The sequence below is a fragment of the Echiichthys vipera genome (assembly GCF_963691815.1).
Source record: "Echiichthys vipera genome assembly, chromosome: 13".
Taxonomy (NCBI): Eukaryota; Metazoa; Chordata; class Actinopteri; order Perciformes; family Trachinidae; genus Echiichthys; species Echiichthys vipera.
Window position 1 is genome coordinate 23,042,733 of NC_139838.1, and position 22,859 is coordinate 23,065,591.

The 22,859-nt window shown below is 41.3% G+C and overlaps 3 protein-coding genes across 3 annotated transcripts; 1 reads left to right on the top strand and 2 right to left on the bottom strand.

The window, feature by feature from the left end:
* Positions 1–10,018: 10,018 nt before the first annotated feature.
* Positions 10,019–15,178, bottom strand: cdca8 (cell division cycle associated 8; the record flags this gene model as incomplete). The annotated part of the gene is made up of 10 exons (XM_083925101.1): positions 10,019–10,248; positions 11,157–11,243; positions 11,554–11,683; positions 12,564–12,662; positions 12,748–12,830; positions 12,960–13,021; positions 13,371–13,446; positions 13,595–13,635; positions 13,912–14,040; positions 15,088–15,178. The coding sequence occupies 10 exons, from the start codon at positions 15,176–15,178 to the stop codon at positions 10,213–10,215; spliced, it is 834 nt and encodes a 277-aa protein (XP_083781227.1). The 3' UTR covers positions 10,019–10,212.
* Positions 15,179–15,711: 533 nt separating this feature from the next.
* On the top strand, positions 15,712–18,256 carry airim (AFG2 interacting ribosome maturation factor). The gene is made up of 4 exons (XM_083925156.1): positions 15,712–16,162; positions 16,989–17,168; positions 17,239–17,357; positions 17,978–18,256. Exons 1-4 carry the CDS (start codon positions 15,894–15,896, stop codon positions 18,016–18,018), a joined length of 609 nt encoding a protein of 202 aa, XP_083781282.1. The 5' UTR covers positions 15,712–15,893; the 3' UTR covers positions 18,019–18,256.
* A 569-nt stretch (positions 18,257–18,825) lies between these two features.
* On the bottom strand, positions 18,826–19,521 carry cldn35 (claudin 35; the record flags this gene model as incomplete). The annotated part of the gene is made up of 1 exon (XM_083925756.1): positions 18,826–19,521. The coding sequence occupies one exon, from the start codon at positions 19,519–19,521 to the stop codon at positions 18,826–18,828; it is 696 nt and encodes a 231-aa protein (XP_083781882.1).
* Between the last annotated feature and the right edge of the window lie 3,338 nt (positions 19,522–22,859).

A 22,859-nucleotide genomic window follows, 5' to 3' on the forward strand; every position in this document is an offset into this window, starting at 1 on the left:
TGAGGCTAACGTATTGGGAAAGTAGAACAAAGTGAAAGCTGTCAGAACCAGGGATAGCACTCTGAAGGTCAAAGTGCTGAAATGTGAAAACAAGCTTCAGCAGAGGAGCTGTCTATTTCACTGTGGTGCTGAATGACCGCTGACTTTAACAAAGGGCTTTTTTTTCATGCAATAAACTTTAGAAGTGTATTTTTATTCTTATTTGAAAACAGAAGAGTGATTCAATATTTAATATATAAAATAATTAACACCATGACAGAGTCAGGTTTGTTTTTTCAAGGGCGTATTTAGCATATGGCACCGTTTTTGTTTTTGATGTGAGTTCTTTTAACACAACCATATTTCCCCCATTTGATCCCCTCAAGGGCACATTCTCTGTCATTTATCTTATTAATTTATTTATTTGACAGGGACGACACGTGGCGTTGTTGCATTTTAGATGAACCAATGCAGTGTGTGTGCAGCCCTAGATTCTTTGAACACCTTGTCCCTGGTTTGACTCTTTCTACGTCGCTAGTTTAACCGCACTGCCTGCACTTTCTATATTTACACCTCCGCTCACTGTGTGTGTGTGTGTGTGTGTGTGCGTGTGTGTGTGTGTGTGTGTGTGTGTGTGTGTGTGTGTGTGTGTGTGTGTGTGTGTGTGTGTGTGTGTGTGTGTGTGTGTGTGTGTGTGTGTGTGTGTGTGTGTGTGTGTGTGTGTGTGTGTGTGTGTGTGTGTGTGTGTGTGTGTGTGTGTGTGTGTGTGTGTGCAGGCCTGTTATATTACAGTACTTGTGGCACCAAGTGCATGAATGTGAGTGTATTAAATATGCAATAATCAATATGTTTACATTAACGGCATCACACATGACTAAGTGTTGCTTTTAGTGACAGGCTAAGTTGATCACATAATCAACAAAATGCTAAAAGTAAGCTGATTTGACTTACCAATGTCACAATTTCCAAAAAATTGAAGAAGGTTATGTAAGGACCAGTCTTGCTTGATCTAAGTAATAATTGATGCACAAAGTTGCCTTAATGTTTTAACTAGATCCAGCAGGATGTTGTTTTCTTTTATCAGTGTTGTAATGTAAACTGAACCTCTAAAGTGCACAGAGTTGCGTTTTCTCTCTCTTTCTCTTAGTAAGAGCAACGACCGTTTTGCAGGAAGAGACTTAATCAATAAGTGTACTGTGTTCAGCTGAAAACACCCAAAGTTAAAAAGTCAAACATCTCCTTCTTTCATGGGGAGAGATTTATTTATTGACCAATGACTTGTACCGCAAAACTACTTTCCAAAGGTTATAAATGGCGTTTTCAAAGTTGCCTGGTCCACTCCTCCAGCAGCAGAGCTGTCATCAGACATCTCTCTTCTCATCTTTGTCTTTATTTTCATCTTTTTTCTCTGCAGTGTGACCGTTTAATGAAAAGGCTCTCTGATGTCTGCCATTACGAAAAGCATGCACTACTCTCGATTACAGGGAATTAGATGCTGGCTGATTTGGTACATGACATTTGTTTCATTCATCTAACTGGTGCTAGAAACCCTCCGCGGACTATTCAAAAACACAAAGTATTCACTGCACATTTAAATGATAGAAAGGAATATTAATTACCAACATTATATCCTATTCTCTTCTGTAAAGAGAGGCTATTGTTTCCTGTGCTGAAATTTTGTTTGTGTTTTATGTGAAGTGGGGAAGCGGAGGGCCCATTGTGCAGCCGCTCATGAAGCAGACCCTCCTAATCACATCACTCACCACTGTATCTAATAAAAACAGAGGCTGGAAATGAAGACAAATTGATCCCCAAACTTATTGTATCATGTCGGTCTGCTGCCGTGAATCCAAGAGAGACAGGGGTTCTTACATGATCCAAGAGCCATTTTGTGTGTGTGTGTGTGTGTATGTGTGTGTGTGTGTGTGTGTGTGTGTGTGTGTGTGTGTGTGCGTGTGTGTATGTGTGTGTGTGGGTGTGTGTGTGTGTGTGATCGGCACCAATACAATCACTGCTAAGCTCATAGCTGCATTGTTTTGTGCCCAGAATCACAAGTGAACACCTGGACCAGAGCAGCCGCGACAACACGTCTGCATTTGGCGAGCAAACAAAAGACATTTTTAGGGCAGATGTTTTTGTTTTTTAACTAACTAAAATAACAGCAGGTAGTTTAAAAAGCAGGTGTCTTTGGAGGGTGATAAAGAACAACACACACAACATATGGGTTGTATAGGTGAGGCACACGGGTTGTCAGCACATCTGATGAAATCACACATAAAGGGACGTTGTCGGCAGCAAGTCGGAGTTTGTGCAAATTTAGGGTTAGCATTTAAATGTGACCCCCAAATTTCATGGATATGGGCTCTGCCAATCTTGTCATTTTGGAGTCTGTGCAGTAGTAACCGGGCGGTATCATAGTCCCCACCCATACACCCTCCCGACCAATCACGAGTGAATCACAGCTGTCAATCATGACCCTGTTTTTATAGCATCAAAAAAAGAACACTTGAACAAACATCACTGTGATAAGAATGACCTAAAATGATAGAAACACATTGGGAAAACATTATTTGACATGTACTGTGAGTTTTTAGTTTGGTCCATGGAGGGAGCGGAATGAGACGTGTGGGCTTTACTGTCATGATTGACGACGGAGAATACACGGAGGGGACCCAAATGCAGACACGGAACTCAGGAGACGGCATTAACAAATTCAATAAAACTAATTTACAAAAAGGTGCACTAACACAAAGTAAAAACACGAAGAACTAGATACAAACTCACACGATGAATGGACACAAGAGGAACAGGTACACAGGGAGACATCAGGGTATGAAGAGGGTATGATCCGGCACTGAGTGAGGCTCAGTACCGGATTAATATACAGAGTGGCAGGTGATCAATGTTAACAAGGATCACCTGCCAGAAAAACAAACTAAAACCAGAAAACAGAAAAAAGCACATACAGAAAAACACCGACAGAGGGAGACAAAAACAACGATTAAAAAGGAGAGGAAGAGACTGTCCAGAACCAATCACAACATTTACTTTTGGGAGCCATCAAGCCATTCATCTTTATATATATTATCTATGGTCTGTGCCAAATATCATGGCTCTCCATCCCGTACTTATCCAGACATTTCACTCTAACCAAACAGTTTAACCTGCTGGTGGTGCTACGGGAAAAGTCAGAAGTCAGTCATCTTAGTGTATCCTCTGTGGACCCTGAATATATGTAACAAATTCAAATCCACCCAATGGCGAGATGGTGAAAATGTGTCACTCTGAGCACAAACCTCATGACGGCACTGGAGGAGATGCACAGAGTCATTAGAATCATCCTCCTGGGATCATGAATACCTGCACAAAACGTCATAACAATCCAGTGGATGTTATTTCAATCTGGACCAAAATGGCGGACCTACTGACAGACAGAGCAGGCTATTCACATATTACTTTTTTGTTGTGCACAGATTACTTTGACTTTGAATAACTTCCATTAAGTCCTAACCTCTTAGCTTCTTATGAATACTTTATATTGTACTAATGTGGTAATTTACTGAGCCTTCTGCGATGTCCCGTCAGCAAGGCAATAATAGGATGCTTCAGCGAAACAGAGACTCGCCAGTGTGGTGAACTCAGCCCAGGTCATCCAGCTGAAGGGCGTCCATCCATCCATACATACAGACCATACACCCATCAGCAGCACATGACATGTCCTGTGTCAATCTCTATTTGTTTTGTTTTATACAGAATCATGTTTTATCTGAATGCTACAGACAGTGTTTGCTGCTCATATTTAATTGGGGGATGTTATCCCATATTTATCACATATGAGTCATACTAAGTGATAAGATCGGCCTCCAGCCTGTGGGAAGGTGCACAGTAAGGCATCTGAACTTAAAGCCAGATTTTCTGTTGGAGGACAGAAACGGACCCTTTGTCTCTTTCCTGGTCTCCTAATAAATTGGTTTTAGCCTGTTTTGGAGCAAATTATCCTTCCCTCTCCTCCTAATTTTCCAATTTGCTGTGTCATTTATACCTAATTGAGGAGCGCACTGGGCTGTATTACTCTCACAAATAGGGTGATATAGTTTATTGAAGGTCTGCTTTATACAGAGGGGCTAGTAAACCAAACATCAATTGTAAACCATCCAGAAGATGGGGATTTTTCCCCGAGGCTGGGGAGCATTGCAAAGAGGCTTTAATTATTTCTCAAAGGCAATCCTGGCCGTTGCTGCGCCGCTCATTTTATGGTCACTTTCCTTTTCTTCCTTTGATGGAGGTAATGAATGGAATGAGAATTCATTTTATTTGATCCCTGCTCTGTCGCCCCTTCCTGATATTTGCATCTCATATTCGTCTAACCAAATAAGAAGAAAAGCTTGTTTTCAACCTGCCCAGGACAGGTCCAGCATAGGAATGAACGACAAGCACAAAGCTCATGTCCCAGGCTCCACTATTAGTGCTTTTCCATGTTAAAACTCTCTGCATGCAGGCTTTGTTTCGCCTCGTTAGGGAAGTATGAGTTTGTGCCCTTCAAACTGCTCATAGACAAGAAATGGATAACAACAGAAGTTAAGTTTATTTGCAAAATCAGAAAGACACTTTAAAAAAAACTAATTACAGGGATTACATTAGTGGGTAGTCATGTTGATTATGTATAAAGAGCAGGATTATAGCCGTTTACCATTGGGGATGGACACTGGGGTGCAGCGTAGGTGATGTAATTGACTGAGGTCAGACTTGCGTTGCCTGACTTCACAAAAGGCTCGACTTGATTTGACTTGGTACTCATGACTTGGCTTGGACTTGACACAGATGACTCCAAAGAACTTGACTCTTCAATTAAATATTTGCATATTTCTAGGTATTAGAAAAGCTACGTTTTGTTTTTGAAACATGCCCTCTCAACTCATTTTCAAGGGGTGTTATCAACTCTGGACATAGTTGGATAGACCGACAACCAATCAGAGCCATGAAAGGTAAGACACAACTAATCACAGCAACTAAATGGCGGCGGTTGCCGTCACAAACCTTCTCAAATTACAGCTCAACTCTAAAATGTGTTCCTGAAAATATTTTATGCGAGAAATAAGCAATACAGTAACAGCAGCACACGGAGTCGCACAGTATTTGATGAGCACCGTCTAGTTTTGAGAGTTTGATCTGAGTTTCGTGAGCTTGAAAAACTGCGCAGAGCGGACTACAGACGTCTCAAATGACAGTTTCCATCTCTCACTTTAACCGACAATTCAACTGCTGTCAGTGCTCTTTACAAGTCAAACACTACAGTTGCTTAAGTTCCTTCGACATCATTTGAAATTTCAGCTACTTTCAACCCATACAGCTTTCAGTCCTTTTATTTCTCATAACATTCAAAAATATGCTCATTATCCCTTTTTTTTAAACCCAAAACACACAATATCCTTTTGGTTAGATCCTAAGTGGGAGTATAATAAAACTACCCTCTCCCCTTAAATTAACCAGGGCGGCCTGCAGCCATACAGTTTCAACCTGAGATTAAATCAAACAGATAGGGTGGAAAAGTTAAAGGTAGCATAAATAAAATATAATGAATCTTAACAGCTTTCAGTCTTTGCTGTTACTGCAACTTTCAGTGCTTACAAACTTCAATTCAACTTCCTGCAAGTCTCGCCCTAAACACATTCACATAAACCAGTTACACTTAAGTGTCTTAAATTGATAGACTTATCTCCACAGTCTGGCTGCAAAGATTCAGTATGGGATAGAGGGAAAAACGTTCTGTTTGTATTTCTTTAAACCAGTCAAAAACGTCTTGAGCGTCACTAAGCCCTCGATGCAGCGACGGTGCACATGCAAAATACGCAAATAGAGCGATAGCTGCAGGGGAGGAGACCCCAACAGTCTACCTCTGATGAGTCAGACTACACTTAAACTAATCTTAACTGCTTACACTTTAACACCTTTAACAACATTTCCACTCCTTTAGTTTCCACACCATCACTCACTTACAGTCATTCACATGCAAAGATCGTAGAGTTTTCACCGGCACTTTTCAGTATAAACAAGAGTCGTTTTAGTTGGTTGGTTTCCCTGTGAATACACTCGTCTGCCCAAACCTGACAATCACACAAATCAAGACCCATAAAGTACTTTCTTGGATCACAGAATAGGTTTAATGTCTCTGACTTCTTTTGGTTCCCAGACTAAACAAATGCTGCCACGTCTCTCAGACAAATGTCCGACTTCAAAAGCCACCAAGGGACCTCTCAAGCAAAAGTTTGTCTCTGTGTAATCAGCAAATGGTATTAACCTCCCGCCTCTCTTCGGAGTAGCACGTTATTTTCAGGGCCTAATTTCTACAGGATTTTTTTTGGCAGCAGATGTTCCAGGCTACACAGCCCATCGTCAGGGGTGCCCGAGCGACAGAGGGGCTGCCCATCAAAACGCCATCAGGACCCTGCTGGCCACCAGACGAACACATGCCCGGAATGCATCATGTGGGGGCCGTTCAGTCCCATTTAACTCTTCCACCCGTCTGCCACTTCACTTTACCATCAGCCTGTGTCCTCCCAACTCTCCATCACCAAAGCAGACAGAACAAAGCATCCAGTGACAGTTTTTGTGGTTTGTGTTGACAAACCACCTCAGAAAAAGGTGAGTCTCGACCCCTGGCTGGCTCAGTATGAATTGAACGAGAGACAGTGGCAGACGGAGGTGTGGGCACATGAATAAATCGATTAGCGGGGCACTTGACGGATGGGATTTATAGGAGGCCTCGACGCACCAGAGAATTAATTTTGCTAGAAGAACATGCCTCTGCCAGGTTCATTCGTCTTGGCAGAAGATTTGGCAGTTTCCCCAGGTCTGGGAGCTCAATTAACCAACGGCTCCAGCAGTTTGGGGAGGGAACAGCTTTGTTGAGAAATACGCCACAATCATGTGTCAGACACGTGTGTTAATGATAACAGATTTCAGGAATATAAAATGAGAGAGACTGTGAGGGAGGGTGAGGTTAGTGCATGAAAGGGTGTGGTAGGGCTTATTGTGAAATAAGGGGACAAAAGGACAGGAAAGAAAATGGTTCCTACACATTTTCAAGGCAAAGTCCAGGTCTAATTTAAACAGTTTTCAAGCATTTCAGGGTGCATTTTCAAGTCTTTCTTTTACCTTACAGCTTACACTTGTGGTGAAATGGTTGTCAATCCCGCTCCCTTCGATAGCTCAGTTGGTAGAGCGGAGGACTGTAGCGTTTGTACCTGGCATCCTTAGGTCGCTGGTTAAATCGGGCTTGAAGGAAACACTGTGTCTTTAACAACGCTCCATTAAGTGAAAAATCAAATTTCCCTGTTGCGGGACTAATAAAGGAATTCTTCTTCTTCACTTTCTTATCACCTTAAATTAGATGCTGTTGTGCTATTGACAACCAAAATTATGGTTTGTGATATGTTTCATTCTATAGAAAGGTGACAAATCAAAGGAAGACAACAAAGTTTTATGTTTGTAAGTGGACTAAACACCACATTTAAATTCTATTTTTTAGGGATTTCCAGCAGCAGCACAAACCGTGTGTAAACACAACTTTGCCATATTGCAGTTCACACTGTCAGCACAATGGGAAGAACAGAAAAACCTCCTCTTAATCCCATTTGGGACTTTTCATGCATAAATCCTCAATAAATAACCCACATTAGCTATCTTTGTGTTGCATATTAGAAGCAATTCATTACTAAGTGATGCAAAATACAAACTTACAATATCAAGCTCTTTAAATGATCTAAATGAATTGCTTTATTGGATTTTGTTTAAATATAACCACCAATTGTGGTGCTTTGCAGCCATTTTGCCAGTGTTTGTTAACACTTCTGTAGTTAATCAAGTGGGAGATATCATAGAGGTCAGACATACAAAACATATTGGTAAATATAAATATAATAATTATCTATAAATATAGTATTAGTGCAGCTTTAAAGACTTTTTTACTTAAACAATATTTCAAAAATGAGTTGCTTTAAATCACATTGTTTTGAAATGCTTTAAAGGACTAGTGTCTGGTGATGAGGGAGCAGATTGCAACCAACTAAATACAGCGCCTCACAACCACTCCTTCCGCAAGCATGAACCTACGGTGGCCTTCAGGTTACGTAAAAATGCGAAAGGCCCGGACTAAAGCCCCCACCCACCCACCCCCAAACCGATCAAGACAGGCAGCTATCCACCAAAGAGCCAGTCTGTACGATGTTCCTGCCTGTTAAAGGGAAGGTTTTCGTCACCATTGTTGCCATTTGCTCACGGAGGAATTTTTGGGTCTCTGTTAATCATAAATAAGTCATAGTGGTCTACACTGGCTCTATACGTAAAGTGTCTTGAGCTAGCTTATGGTTTGGCATTGTGAATAAAATGTAACTTAAATGAAAGCCAGTTTGGTTTGTCCATTCTGAGCTACTGTGGAAACATGGCGGGCTCCGTAACAGAGGACGTGCACTCTGTAGATAGGAAGAGCTCATTCTAAGCCAACGAAACAAAAACAATTCTTAGTTTCAGGTGATTATGCACTAATCAAAACATCACAAATATTACATTTTTGCCAATAGATGCCCCTAAATCACACACCATGCTCCTTTAAAGTGTGTGAAGCAGCCCTCTAATGTGTCTCCCTTCCACTATCCCAGGTTCCAGTCCCTCATCCTGAACATCTCAGAGGATGATTTATGGAGCAGTGTTGCTCTGTGACCTCAAAATCCGCCCCATCCATACCGCACCTGTCACTGCGCCACTGCCTGCGTGCTTACTGAAAACCAAGCCATCCGTGCAAAATGGCAATTTTCCACCGGCCGAGAGAATGAAAAAAAGAAAAGAAAAAGAGAGGGGATCCAATCCATTCAAAAAGGCAAAAGTAGGAAAATTATATGATATGTAGAGCAGGTGCGCGAGGGCTCGGCGCTCCGCTAACGAGGGAGCTGAACTGCACGCATCACTGACCACAACATCTGTCGTTTGGAGGAATGCAGTTTTTACCAATGCAACACCTTTTGCCCAGTGAGGGACAGCCGATGATAGAGCGCTTGAGATGGATACAGATGGAAGGGACTCGGCCCCGTTTCAGCTGGGGGCACAGAGTTCCCGAGCTGTGGCTTGGTAGCATATGATGCATGAGGATCCGGCGGGAACAGCAAGAGTTATGCTTGTCTGTCTGGGCCCAAGGTGAGGCCCAGTCTGACTCAGTTCACCATCCCAGGTGGAAACCCTAACGAGCTCATCAAGCCTAACGAAGCTTAACAAGCTTCTAATTGGCAGCGTTATGATGTCCCTGAAGGTCAGAGTGCAGGTTGCTGTGCCAGCAGCAGGACGGGCCGACACTTCCTGCCAACACCACGTGACCACTAAAGTCCCTCTGTGTAAACAAAGTCGCGAAAGGACAAGAGGAACTTCTTACACAAGCAAAAGTAAGAGCCTGTTAAGCTATAGAGGAAAATACCAAACAAAAGCAGTCACTGTGGAGCAACTTTAATGTATCAACCCGTTTGTAATCATAAATTTAACACAGCTCAGCAGTGTAGAGCAGCACAAGTAAGCCCTGATTTTGATTGTTTTGCTGTAACACCAAAACTGCAATATAGTGAGCCTACTGTGTTTAAGGTTCTTAAAGTGAATATCAAAATTGATTGTTTTTTTTTCTTCTCTCTTTTCTTACAAGCAAAAGAAATAAGTGTTGAAACAGGTTCTCCTTTTTTTGGTCTTAAGACCACAGCTTTAATACCGAGGACAGGTAACAACAACCAGAAGTTGCTCCGTGAAAGCCAGACAAGCAAACATCTGTAGTGAAATGCTGCCACCTTCTGGTCCCCATGCAAAGGTACAGCTAGGTGACGCTATGTGATGTCCAAAAGATACAAAATACATAATTATGCCATAATTTTAAATCATGACATAGCTGGATTTCTTGTGATCAGGCTACTCATCCACACGGTTATCAACCAACACATTAAAATTCTAAATAAACCATATCACACAAATTTAGAGCTGTGGTCAAAAGCTTTACAAAGGCATGTATGAATCATAAAAGTGAAAGGCAAGACTATATCTTACAAAGAAAGTGAATAAAACACATGGTAAAAACACAATAACCTACATTTATCTCACCTATAAGTAAGAATAGTACACCATACCACAGCAGAGGACACAAAGCTTTGAAATAAGGATAAAATCTCTTAAAAGTAATGTACAAGTCGACAGCAGACGGTTGGGTTACTCTGATATTCCACACAGGGTTGTAAGGCGATTCTGTCAAGAGAAAAACAAAAAACAATGATGAGAATGAATGCATATGCAAGAATTTCAAACCTAATGCTACACTCAATCTTTTAGCAAAACGGGCCGGTCTCACAAAGATGTTTTAGTTTCATTTGAGTGGACATTTTATTATTTTAAGCCTAAGTTAACTTAAGTTAGCCACCCTGCTCCCAGGCTAACTGTGGACTAAGAGCCATGTCATTCAGATGAATTAAGAGGTCTGACCAGCAGTTAGATTGAGGCCAGAAGTCAAAGTCTATCTTTGTGAAGCCAGCCCCAGGTCCACAGTAATGCTACAGAAGTGACTTATAGCCAGGGGGAGCAGACTCTGTACTACAGATGCACACACTCAAAATACATAGGGCACATATGCGGTGCGACATGTTTGCCTCAGCAGAGGGTGTTCAGTATATCCAAGCTGCTACACGGACCACAAAGGCTGCAAAGAAGTCTCTCTATCTTTACAAGGCTGCACAGAACTGCGTGAGTACAATGAGTTTAAGTACACAATGTTTAAAAATGATTGAAATAAACACTTCATTGTACACGAGGCAATGTGAGGTACCAGTGCGAGCTTGTGTTTTTTTAACATTTCACATTAAAATCAAAGTGTTTCCATGAACCTGTAGTTAAAATGAATCTATCCAGTACCGTCCAACGCATACTACACTTCCAAACCCCGCATAACCAACTACATTACGACTTGGCAAAACTCTATATGCAAACAGCGACTCTGGCAGCAACCCCACGCTACAAAGACGAAGTGAAGCAGGTATGAAAACCTGCTCTGCCTCCCGTGTCCATGCCCCATGTATTTTGGCTGTCAGGCCACCCTGGACTCCAACACAGACACTGTACCTGTAACCTGCGCAATGACAGCAAGGCTGAATCTAACATACCTGCAGCAGCCGAATGCTCCTGAGAGCGTTTTCATCCAGTAGAGACAGGTCCACAGAGTCCATCTGACTGGCCATTAGCTGAATGCTCTGGATCAACACATAAGAAGACATTTGGTTGGTAAATTAGCCAGCTTTTCAGAAGTCATAGAATAAATAAAATACAACTGTCTTATCTAAAGAAAATTCAGACCTAACACAGACGGCAGCAGAACATAGATTATTGTCAAATTTTGCAGTGAGGACTTGGAATTACATTTTAAATGGTTTTATTCAAATGATAAGAATCAGATTAAAAAGCGTTCTTAATTCTTAAATCCCTGGTTAAACTTAAAATAAAGCATTACTTAAATTGCCCTTTAAGATCCAGATGTCTGAGCAGAGCTAACTGTGCACTTACCTCTCCATTGCCGACGGGGACGTTGATGACAATATCCTCATTTCCTCCTGAAATGGGAGAGCCATTGACTGAAATACTATAAACCCTCTCTTTGTGGCGGGGAATCCTCACAGCGGGTGTCTTTGGAAGCCTGAAGAAATAAAGCTCAAGTGGTGAGTATTAGGAACCACTTACTCTGTGTAATGTCTCAAATCCATTAGAGGAAAAATTGCACTGGTGGTTCCATTACAGCAGCATTTCCAATTAGCACGATAGCTATGATAACACATCTCAGGTGCACACATAACGTATAACTTGTAAAAAGGTGCTAAATCTTGCAGATCAAATCTACAAAAGCAACATGCTTTAAAGACCACCCTGAGATTCGATGCAATGGTTTATTTGTTTTCATGAAAATCACAACCAGAAAAACAGTAATGACCAATATCTGTACAGGAATTTCCAAATCAATGTTTAGTACTGACTTAGCACGTGAAGGTTCACACAGATGGAAGGAAGTAGTACACAACTGGATAAACCATGCACTTGCTTAAATTTAGGTTCAAGTTAGACTCGCTTAAAAAGTGTAAGTGCAATGACCACCTTCTCCACTACCCTTCTGCAGAATTTCATTCATGCAGATAACAAAATATTACTGGATCCATTTACACTGCAAATCGATCCAGCATGTGTGTCTCAAACTGATCCAATAAAGGGCCACTGTGGCTGCAGGTTTTCATTCCAACCAAGCGAAAAACACACCTGACTCGACTTATTCAACCAACTGAATCGCCTTCACACAGTTTGATTTGTTGGATCAGGTGTGTTCTTGCTCGGTTGAAATGAAAACCTGCAGCCATCTTTACTGGATTAGTTTGAGACACCTGATTTAGGAGAAGAAGAAGAATAGAAGAAGAAGAATAGAAGAAGAAGATTTACAGGGAATGAGACATTTTGCTGCAGTAACAGGGACGCTAGTATTTTGACAGAATTACTGGCACAGTGCAGCTGTACCTATAATGTTTGCTTACCTTGGATCGAAGCGTGGGGTAATAAGGGGAGTGGGACCCATCATCAAAGAAGAATCCAGCATACTCCTGGCAGGGGTGACCAATGGCTTCCTGGTCGATCTGAATCCAGACGGAGACGGGTGAGTATGACATTACTGAGCTAATGAACTCACGAAAGGGGTAATAGAAAGACAGAAGGTCTTACCGTCTGATGGAGGCGTTCTGCTTGCTGACTGCCAGCGCCTTTGCTCTTTTTGATGTAGTGGGAGGTTTCTTTGTTGCTTTGCCCTGAATTAATAACAAGCAGTTAAACAGAATAACGTGGCTGCACACAAATTATATTGTATAGCATCGCATTTTTATAAACATTTGTGGCCTCAAACACTCATCTGTGCTTTAATGAAAATCATCTATTACCTTCCTTCTTGTGGACGGAGTGTTTTCATCGTCTGAATGGGCTGCACCTTTTTTCTTTGACGCTGTGGAAGAAGAAATAAATAGGATGAAATTCACTCCAACTTTTCATAACTTTCCAAACCTTAGATTCTTTACTGGATTGAAAGAATTCATTCAGGCTGTCCCATCAAAAGTATGAGAGGGATACGTTTCATGAAAAATACTTAAAAAAACATGTAAAGAGGCCCAAGGCTTGACTCCGACCTGCAGCCCTTCGCCACATGTCTCCCCCCCTCTCTCTCTCACCCCATTTCCTTTCTGTTCTATATAATAAAGGCTCAGAAAACTGCCAAAAACATATTCTTAATAAATAAATAAATAAAAATTAAAACAATACTTAAAAAGAAAACACAAAAAGCAGTTTTAACATACTTTTCTTGACCGATTTCAGAAGGACTGCGTGGTCCTCAGCCACAACGCTTTCAACAATAGCAGCTTCCTCTTCTCTCTGTTAAGAGACAGACGTGAATCAAGAACTGAATTATATGTTTAATACAGCAAAGAGTGTGCCTGCACAAGCCAAAGAGATCCTGAAAGTTTTGGCACACTGAATCATGGTACATGATATGAGATAATGAGAAAGATAATCAGCTCACGTTTATATTAGCCACTTCTGGTGTCTTCGGTTTCTCAGCGTCTACAGAAAGAGGGGCAAATGCTTTTCATTCAATTAAAAAGATAAAACAAGAAACATTTCTCCAATTTCTCCTTTTACACACTTTACGCAACATCACTGTAGGCCATCTGTTTTAATAGTAACTATGTATAACAGGTTTAATGAATCAAAAATACCAGATATGTACTTTATAAAACTAGCACAAAATGCTGCAGAAGCATCTGTGGGACAACTGCAACATTTTGTAAAACAAATCGATTTTATTAGACTAATCTGAGAGTGTTTGTGTCAACTTACTGAAATGTTCCAACCAGACCATTTGCCGGACAGCTTTGGGAAGCTTAATTAGCGCCATGTTGTAGCTGTTATCGACATCTTTCAGCAGCTGGTTGATCTTCTCTTTCAGTTGACCAACTCTGGTCTTCACTGTGAAAACAAAAGAGTTTCACTCTACAGGGCAGAGTATAAAGCACTTAATATCGGCTCCACGTTGACAAACATTAGAGTGACGATGCATCAGTTATAAGAATCCAATAATACCTTTGTGCAATTATCACAGATATAATGGAATTTCATAACTAAATGATATTGTGTTAGTATATGTATAACAATATATATCACCAGGGACTGGTGCCGATATAAAAACGGTTAAAAACCTCTTTTTAACCTTGCATTGGTTTCTAACGCCGCCCAACATGTTGTAAACCATTTTGCGGCAATTTTTATTATATTTCAGTGTTTTATTTACTGTATGATTTGCTTATACAATTGATTGCTCGTCACTTCAGTCACTTTATTTGTTCTTCTGTTTTACTCTTAAATGCTTTAAGCGCTGTCCTTCATGGTTGTTGTCTTGTTTTTTTGCTCTTAATGTAAAGCACCACCCTGCGCATGAGACGTAACATTCTACTTAAATGGAAACATGTTTCTCCACCAACTACGTGACATTTTACAATGTCTACAGTTGGAGAAGTTAAGTTTTCAAAGGGGGGTCTTTGACAGCATTCCAAAAAACCTGGGACCCAGTTCTGGCTCTATTTAGAAATAGTCCTTCTGTTATTCCTGATGATGCTGATGACACTTCCTGTAATAATTGGAAAGAGAGATCCTCCCCCCTCTTTTTATCCCTCTTTTACTTGAATATCTATCTATTAGCTATATTTTTTACTCTGTTTTGTTTCACTTTACCATAATTATCTACTGATGTTATATGTTATTTAATTAGAGTTGTTTACTCTGATTATATTCTGACATGGGTTTTTGGGAGGGATAGTGGGATTTATGTTGGGTTTTTTCTTCTTTTTCTCTTCAATGCAGAAGTGTTGATGCACTATACAACTGTAGTACGTTTTCCTTGTTTGCCTGTGTGCAAAATTGAATAAAAACCTGCCTGGTGGTCAAATTAAAACAAACTAAATGTCGTGTGTATACTAAAGAAACTACTGTTGAAAACTAAATATGACATATATTCACCCTCGCTGTCGAAATCCTCCAGAAAAGCCTCCAGCTTGGCCGTCTTGGGGTTGTTTTTCCGTTGTCTGGTGGTCCTTTTCCTGGGAGCCATGTCTGCATGGAGAGGCAGCGGAAACGTTTAGAAACTGTACCCACCCTTGACAACACGAGACAGCAATAGCATCTGATAAAATAGTGTAGCTTTGGAATATAACTACATCGAGCATTTTAAAGTTAAACTGCCGACATGCGGATAGCTGGGTATCGAGCTAACTACTGTTAGCAAGTTAGCAACAGTTAAGCTAATGTCACTGCTCGTTAGTTAGCAGCTTTCCTCGCAGTTTGGCTGACTTTCTTTAATGTCCGCTTATTTAAAACGTACAAACATTTAAAACCAACTCTAAGTGTTTACATGTGTATCGTGGTGATACATATTTCTTTATAAACGATCACTTACCTGCTGTTTTCCTTCGTCGGTCGGACACTTCTGTTCCTCACAAAGCCGTTTTTCAAAAATTCGCGCGGGGCGGGGCCTGTTGCAATGCCAGCCAATGACAACGCGTGTTGTGCTGCGCGTCACGGAAAATGTTTCTCGACCAATCGTAGCGACGAACGTCAGTGTTTACATCAAGATGGCGGAAATGGATTCAGGCAACATGGCAGAAATGTGATTTTAGTAGCAGCCTCGTTTTAAAGGGTTACAGAAAACGTATTAAATGACTCAGTTGCTCCGAAACGGATTAAAATAATTTAAATACAGGATCTGTTTATTGCACACACGCAGTATTGATTTTAAAGTCAACTGATGTCAAAAATTAACACCCGAAATGTCCAAACCTGCACTAATTTCACTTCATCAAGCGCTGAGGAAAAGCTTCCAGAGTGTTGAAAACAATCAGAAAGTATGGCAGAGTGTACTGACCGACTGCAGCCCTCTGATGGTGTCTCTCGGTAACTTAGCGGAGCAGTTGAGAGCGCTTTCCAACGTCCAAATCTCCAACACACCACTCAGAGACTTCCCTGACCTGGAGGAGCGGCTGCGTTACAAGCTCTTACAAGCCACGGATACAGTGCTGGGGAAACTCAATGAGAAGATGTAAGTAACGCAACACCAATGAAGACTAGACTGTAGTGATGATGCACATAGATGTCACTTTGTTTGGCATCTAGCTGATATGGTTGCTTAATTTTATCAGCATCCATGCAGGGCCGGCCCAACCTATTAGAGGGCCCCTGGGCAGGTATGCTATCGGCCTCTTCTGCCCCCTCTATTCCAAGTGACCCTTAAATTGAAACGTGTGATGGCATGCCACTCTTTTTAGTGGTACATACCGGTTGTGACTGATGTCTCACTTGATAATGGGAGTGCTGCTGTAATTTTAGTGGCTTACGTCACTCACAAATAATATGTCTCAATATTTTACTGACAGGTGTCACTTTAATAAACAGATTTTTGCTGTCACGTGCCACTGCATTCATAAGCTGTAAAACTTATCTTAAATACTACATTTAAAGCCACCAGGAGAGTCTTTCACAGCCTAACTATGGGCAGTAGAACTGAGATTAAATGCTAGTTATCATTAAAATCACTGAGATTAAATATATTCAGAGAGGATTTTTAAAAAATGTTTTCATTCTCTATTCTTTTGGCTCTGCTGTTTTTCCTTTGCCGCTGGCTTAAGCCTCTTTTGGGGGCACCAAAAATTCCTCTATGCAGGAAAACCCCTGATATCCCATTCCACAGGCATGTGATAATAAAACAGAGGTCATCGGTATATGCTAGTGAAAAGTGGTATCTACCAGTGGACCGGGAAATCCCTAAGAGCAGTGGCATATCATGATCAGCAGTAACTTAAGGGTTTAAACCCAGATTTAGTATTTTGACTCTTTGTACCTTAACTATCCATCCCTCTTCCCGTCAGGTCTTCTCTACAGTCTGTCAGAGATTCCATCAGTAACCAGGTCTCTGCAGTTTTCCAGCTTTACGAGCAGAACACAGACAGTCTGGATCTGCTCGCTGTGACCGAGCGCTCGGCCACCGCCCCGTCAGCCTGTGACATGCTGGAGTGGCTGCAGGATGCTGAGCGTCACTATCGACAGCAGTATCCTTTCAGTTCATGTTTGCATTGTGTTTGTGTTTGGTCTTCTTGTTTTTTCTCAACTTGTGTTCAGATTTCTGAGGAGGAAGACTCTGCTGCAGACTCTGAGAGCGGATGATCTCTCACTTTTAGAATCGGTTCCCAAAAGATGGAGATCCTTGGAGTCTCCTAGTGCAGAAGACCACATCACAGGTAAATGTCAGCGTGAAATGATATTGAATTGTTAAATGTTGCAGAAGCAGAGTGATGGTTTCTGGCACAACTTCACCTACGTCCAAGCTACATGGGGAGAGTAAAGAAGTCTGAAGAGGTCGAAACTCCAGCAACACTTTTTAAAATTGTTGAATTTTTTGGGAGGTTGTAATGTTCTTCAGATAATAACAAACTAATCATACATGATATTGTGAGATTTTAACAGTTTAAAACAGTATTTGTTCACACTAAAATACTTTCGCCTTTATCGGGTATTGACAACGTATGTTGAGTTTGTCACCCTGTTTGTTTTCAGGTTTTTTTCATTGTAGATTTTTGATTTATCATAAATAAAAGGCCAAACTATGTTAAGTCATGTAAATATATCTTTGTTGGAGCAACAGGAAATTGAAAAGCAATATTCTTTTTTGAATCTTCAAACAAAAGCAAACATGTCTGAACTTATTTGATCTAATGTCAGTCTATATAACTTGTTTTAATACAAACTCCCCAGAGACCAACCAAATCTATAATGTCTGTTGTTTCATTGGCTGTTAGGGTTAGTAGTGGAGGTGCAAAAGATTTGTAGGTGAACTAATGACTTCTCTGTCTTCTTTCAGATATACTTTGCAAAGTGTCCTTCTTTACCGAGTCCCAATGAAGAGAGTAAAAGCAACACAAGTGGAACCAGTGTTCACATCGGACTGCATTTCTACAAAGAGGCTCGAAGAGAAGAGCCAACATACATGTTTACATGGACACATTTCCTGTGGATGTTAGTAAAAAGACTGGATTTTTATTTTGTCATTTGAGTTTCCTGAACATTTTCATGACGGGACATGTGTACCAGATGGTATATGGTAATATAAGATGAAAAGGAAATTACTAAATTGACTTTTTCTCCGCAAAAAGGACCCTGTGGCATCATTTTATATTTGATTGACAACATTGTTGTTTATTATGGTCAAAATGGCCCAAATCAAATGTATTTTAGGCACACACAAGAATAGACAGTTGCAAAACAAACTGCGGAGCATGCTTGAACAAACTAGTTTTATTTCACACGTTCGATGTAGTCAGGGCTTCTTGTGATTAATCGAGAGATAATGACATTTTCAGAGAACAACTGCTTCAGAAATCACTGCAATCTTCACAACACAAGCCACCATTAAAGCCATCATGACAGTCATACTTTTTGATTTGACAATATAGGCAATGGGCTTTCTTCAGGCACTACTTTAAATCACAGTGCAGTAAAAGTCAAACATACATGAAAGTACTGAAGACACATTTAACATTACAAAGAGATATACAAAATATAGGTCGAATATATGAATAAATATATATATATATTTAAATGTATAGTTTAAATTTCACAGACTTAGTTTGGGAAAGAAGTAGAGTTTTTAACAACATCAGCTCTTTAAATTCCTCCCTCTCCACCTGGTGCTGTTCCTTCCTCCTCTGTCTATACATACTCCTTTAACGGGACACTATTAGATGTGATGAGATGTGGTTTTGGGGGATCTGGTGCTGAAGCGGGTGAATTAGCAAAGCTCCGGCCTATGTAGCCCCTGCGGTACCTGCCACTCCTCTCCATGAGAGGGCAGGTGCTGCTTAACACAGCTCCACTGATCATGAGAATAACCGCAGACGCCCAGCCCAGATAAATAGCCTGACCCAGCTCTCTTTTGTGCATCAGCGGCACGTTTGGGTTGTAGAAATCCTGGATGACAGTGTTAGCAGTCCAGGAAACGGGAATCAGCACGCACAGGCCGGTCAGAATGAAGAGAACCCCGCCTGAAAGAGCGATGCCCGCCTTGGCCCGGCGGTCGTCCCCGGCGCAGGTGGTGCACTTCATGCCGCAGCAGGACACGGTACAGGAGAGCCAGCCCATGAAGATGGCCAGACACATGAGGGCGCGGGCCGCCTGGATATCCGGGGGCAAGGCCAGCATGGAATCATATGTTTTACACTGCATGTGGCCAGTGGTCTGATAGATGCAGTTCATCCAGATGCCTTCCCACTTGATCTCCGAGGTCAGGATGTTGCTGCCGATGAAGGCCGAGACCTTCCACTGAGGCAAGGCCGTGACAGCGATCGCCATGATCCAGCCAGTCACTGCACAGGTGAAGCTGATTAGCTGCATGCCAGTGTTCGCCATGATGACACCACCGTTTTAAACCAGTTTATGGGGGATTAAAGGGGCCTCCTTGTCTACTAAAGTTGCCTCTTAGTTTGTCTGTTTATCCTTGTTTATGGTCTTCAAAGGTCTCCTCCTTGGGGTAATTTGTCCCCTTCCGTGCGTGGACAAGCTTCCTATGGTCTTTGCCCCAATGCCACTTTGTCAGCAGCCATTTTCTTCTCTTTTTCTTTTCCTCTTCAACATCTGCTCACTGTTTTCACTTCCACGTGTCCTCTATTCCCTGTTTCCCAAAAGTGATCACTCGCCTTTTCTCTGCAGTCATCCACCTTTTCAAAGCGTCAGAGGCACTTTCTCCTGCTTTTCATTCCTCTGTTCGAGTCAATGCATTATTGAGTAGCCAATAGCTGTGCAGTAGCAAGATCGATCAGGCTCTGCGGCACAGGCCTTGTGGATGAAATGGATCCCAGACAGGCCTTTTTTCTCTCCTTTTTTTACGTGGAAGTGTTTCTCTGCCTTCAGCTCTGGGTAAAATCCACGAGGCCAATTGTTGAGCTGCAGTGTGTTTCAGTGTCGCACTCCCGGTGTGGTGTAGCCTTACCTAGGTGGATCAGACTGATATAACCTGATACTCAGATTCAAGGCCACTGATGCTCTGATGCATGTATCCTGTCACAGCATGGTTGAAAAGGGAGATGCTTGATTGCACAGAATAAAAATCAGCATCGCTTTTTTTACCTCGTTGTTGACAGAAATCCAATGTTTGGGTCTCATGGAATAAATGAAACAGTCATTCTGTTGAGATCAGCTGTTCAAGAGTCAATCAGAAGAGGTTATTCCAGCCACTAATTTGAGCAGGTTTTTCCAAGAATCCACAGCAGGAGACTGGATTTTAAAATCTGTCTCTAGTTTTTTAAATCACAGGTTTCCAGAGGAAAATAACGAGCAGAACTCGTCACCAGACACTGCTGCTGTTGCCAGTTGAAGTGTCTCCTCGCTGACAATAAACGCCGCCGGGGTCCGAGCCTTGACGAGGCCACTTCAGCTGCTGCTCGGCTTCACCCTGCCCCCAACTGCTTCCTTCGGCGGCAACGTAGCCCAACTGGGTCAGCCCTGTTCCAAAGAAGGATATAAATGACAAATCAGGGCCGTATAGTGAGACTTCTGGGCGTGTAGAGCATCTGTTCACTTGCCTCCCATCTTCAGTACCGCTGTTGACAGTAAAACCTGCAAGAGCAACACTGAACCCCAGGGAAAAAAAACAGGAGGGAGAGCGAGGGCAAAAGAGGGTGAGACAACAAAAGGAGGGAGGGAGGGATGGTCGAGGATGGAGCGCTGTCCGTAGGTGGATCAGTTAACACAAAGACAACATAGGGGAGGCCTTTACAACGAGGATTACACACTTTGTATTGCTTCGTACGGCACAAACTCATATATTTGAAACAAAAAATTAGCTTTCACTGGCCCTTTTTGTCTGCAGTGAAAGGTAGAACTGCAGACAAAAGGGGGCTGCAATTGTTTAAATGCTAAAAAAAAAAACACAGGAGAAACACACAGTCCCCCAAAAAAAACTCTTTTGTATGATTGTGTCATCCGAACAAAGGAAATAACAAAACCCTGAATTCTGACACTTAACCCCAGCATTGTTTGGGTTTTTTGGGGGTTTAATCTCAATTGTTTTATTGTCATTTCAATAAAATTTTGTAAAATGTTGGCTGAAACATGAACAGACTGAAGATGGGAGGTGTATATGTGATGATTTATTCTGGTAATTATCAATATATTGTCAAATAAACAGCCAGAGAAGGAGAAAAAAAAAACAGACCGTGGCTGTAACAGAAGGACCTGACAGCACCTCTTTGTCTTCATATTCACAAATGTCCCTTCAACCGCTCTCGCTCCATGTGCGTTACACTGGACCTCGGAGTGCCATTGTGCCGATGAATTAAATATCATGGCATCAAGATCTGTGGTTCAGGTTTCCTTTCTTCTGAAGCCTCCGCTCTCCATGGCAACGGTGGTCATGACAACCAGCCAGGACACAGGAAATGGGAGAGTAGAGGGGATGATACACAACGAGAAGCGGAGGAAGGTGACACATACCAATGATGGCTGCATAAACAGATGTGTACTCCACTACAGTTAATGCCATGCAGCCTCATATTAACTATAATAAAGAGTAATATCACCACATGAGAGGTGAATCAGGTGTGCTCCCGTTTATTGACATTTTAAATAAAACAAATATTGGACATTCCTTGAATTCCCTCGTTCCAGAGAAGTCATATCAGCTGACTGCATGACCTCTTTTACCTGAGGCACCAGGAGGGGGGGAGGCGCTGCCGACACAACAGCCACAGCACTGTATCCATGGTTACAGGGGGAAGTGGAATATCATCTTTTATATATGTTTTTGTTTCTCTAAAGGATAACCACAGCAACACTTAAATGTTCAATCTAATTTTAATATTAAGCATATAGTAGTGAACATGTTAGATAAAATACTTTTTTTAGATCTAAATCTATCAAATGCTCATTTTAGTTTATTGCTCTTTTATTTCACCATTTTACACTAAATTATGTTGTGTATTATTTTTTGTGCAGTCTGTTAACCTTATTTGAACCATAGCTTCTCTTATATCACATCCTCTTACACTTCTACATATCAGTGTGGTCTGCTGGTACTGATCAAATAAAAAGAAAAGTATGAGGGGGTAATTTGTGAATATTTGCCCTACGTTGATGTGATTCCAGTGGACTTTGGTTACTGATAATACCCCTAATGTCATAATCATTTACTAATAAAAGGAACACAAAAGAGCATATCCCTTTCTTTGTTTGCCTGTGTACCTACCAGGTTGTTAAATGGTGCCAAACAAATATACACTGTTTACAGTTCAATCTGCTACACTGGTTACCAGCTACGTTACTTTTTTTTGTTATAGCATTTTACATCTAGATCTAGATTAATGGAGTCAGAGGGAATAACAAAAATAGGGAAATAAGGAATTTAGATGGATATAATTATAACATTTAAACAGAGAAAAAGGGTAATTTCTTTGTATTTAAAAATTAAAAAATAAATGTGAAAATATAGGTTTTTTTAATGGCACTCCTAAGGTTTTATATAAATTGGCGCTGAGCTACAGTAGATGACAAACCTTTCAGTGCAGTGTAGTAAAGCCATAGATCCTCAGGCCCATTAACTGTCTGCGTAAAGATAAATATGATTGCTTAGAAGTTCAGTTCTACACTGGTTACCGTGGAAAAAACACGGATATCTTCATGCCTCAGTTAGCGTTTTAAGGTGACCATCAAGATGAGGAAACGGATCAATCATTAATGTTGTTGCTGTTTTC

What these genes read in the sequence shown, in the direction of transcription:
- airim (XM_083925156.1), top strand. Translation starts at nt 15,894, where the DNA reads ATGTCCAAACCTGCACTAATTTCACTTCATCAAGCGCTGAGGAAAAGC. An exon ending in GGGAAACTCAATGAGAAGAT is followed by an intron (nt 16,163 to 16,988) that starts GTAAGTAACGCA and finishes TCTTCCCGTCAG; the next exon opens with GTCTTCTCTACAGTCTGTCA. An exon ending in GAGCGTCACTATCGACAGCA is followed by an intron (nt 17,169 to 17,238) that starts GTATCCTTTCAG and finishes ACTTGTGTTCAG; the next exon opens with ATTTCTGAGGAGGAAGACTC.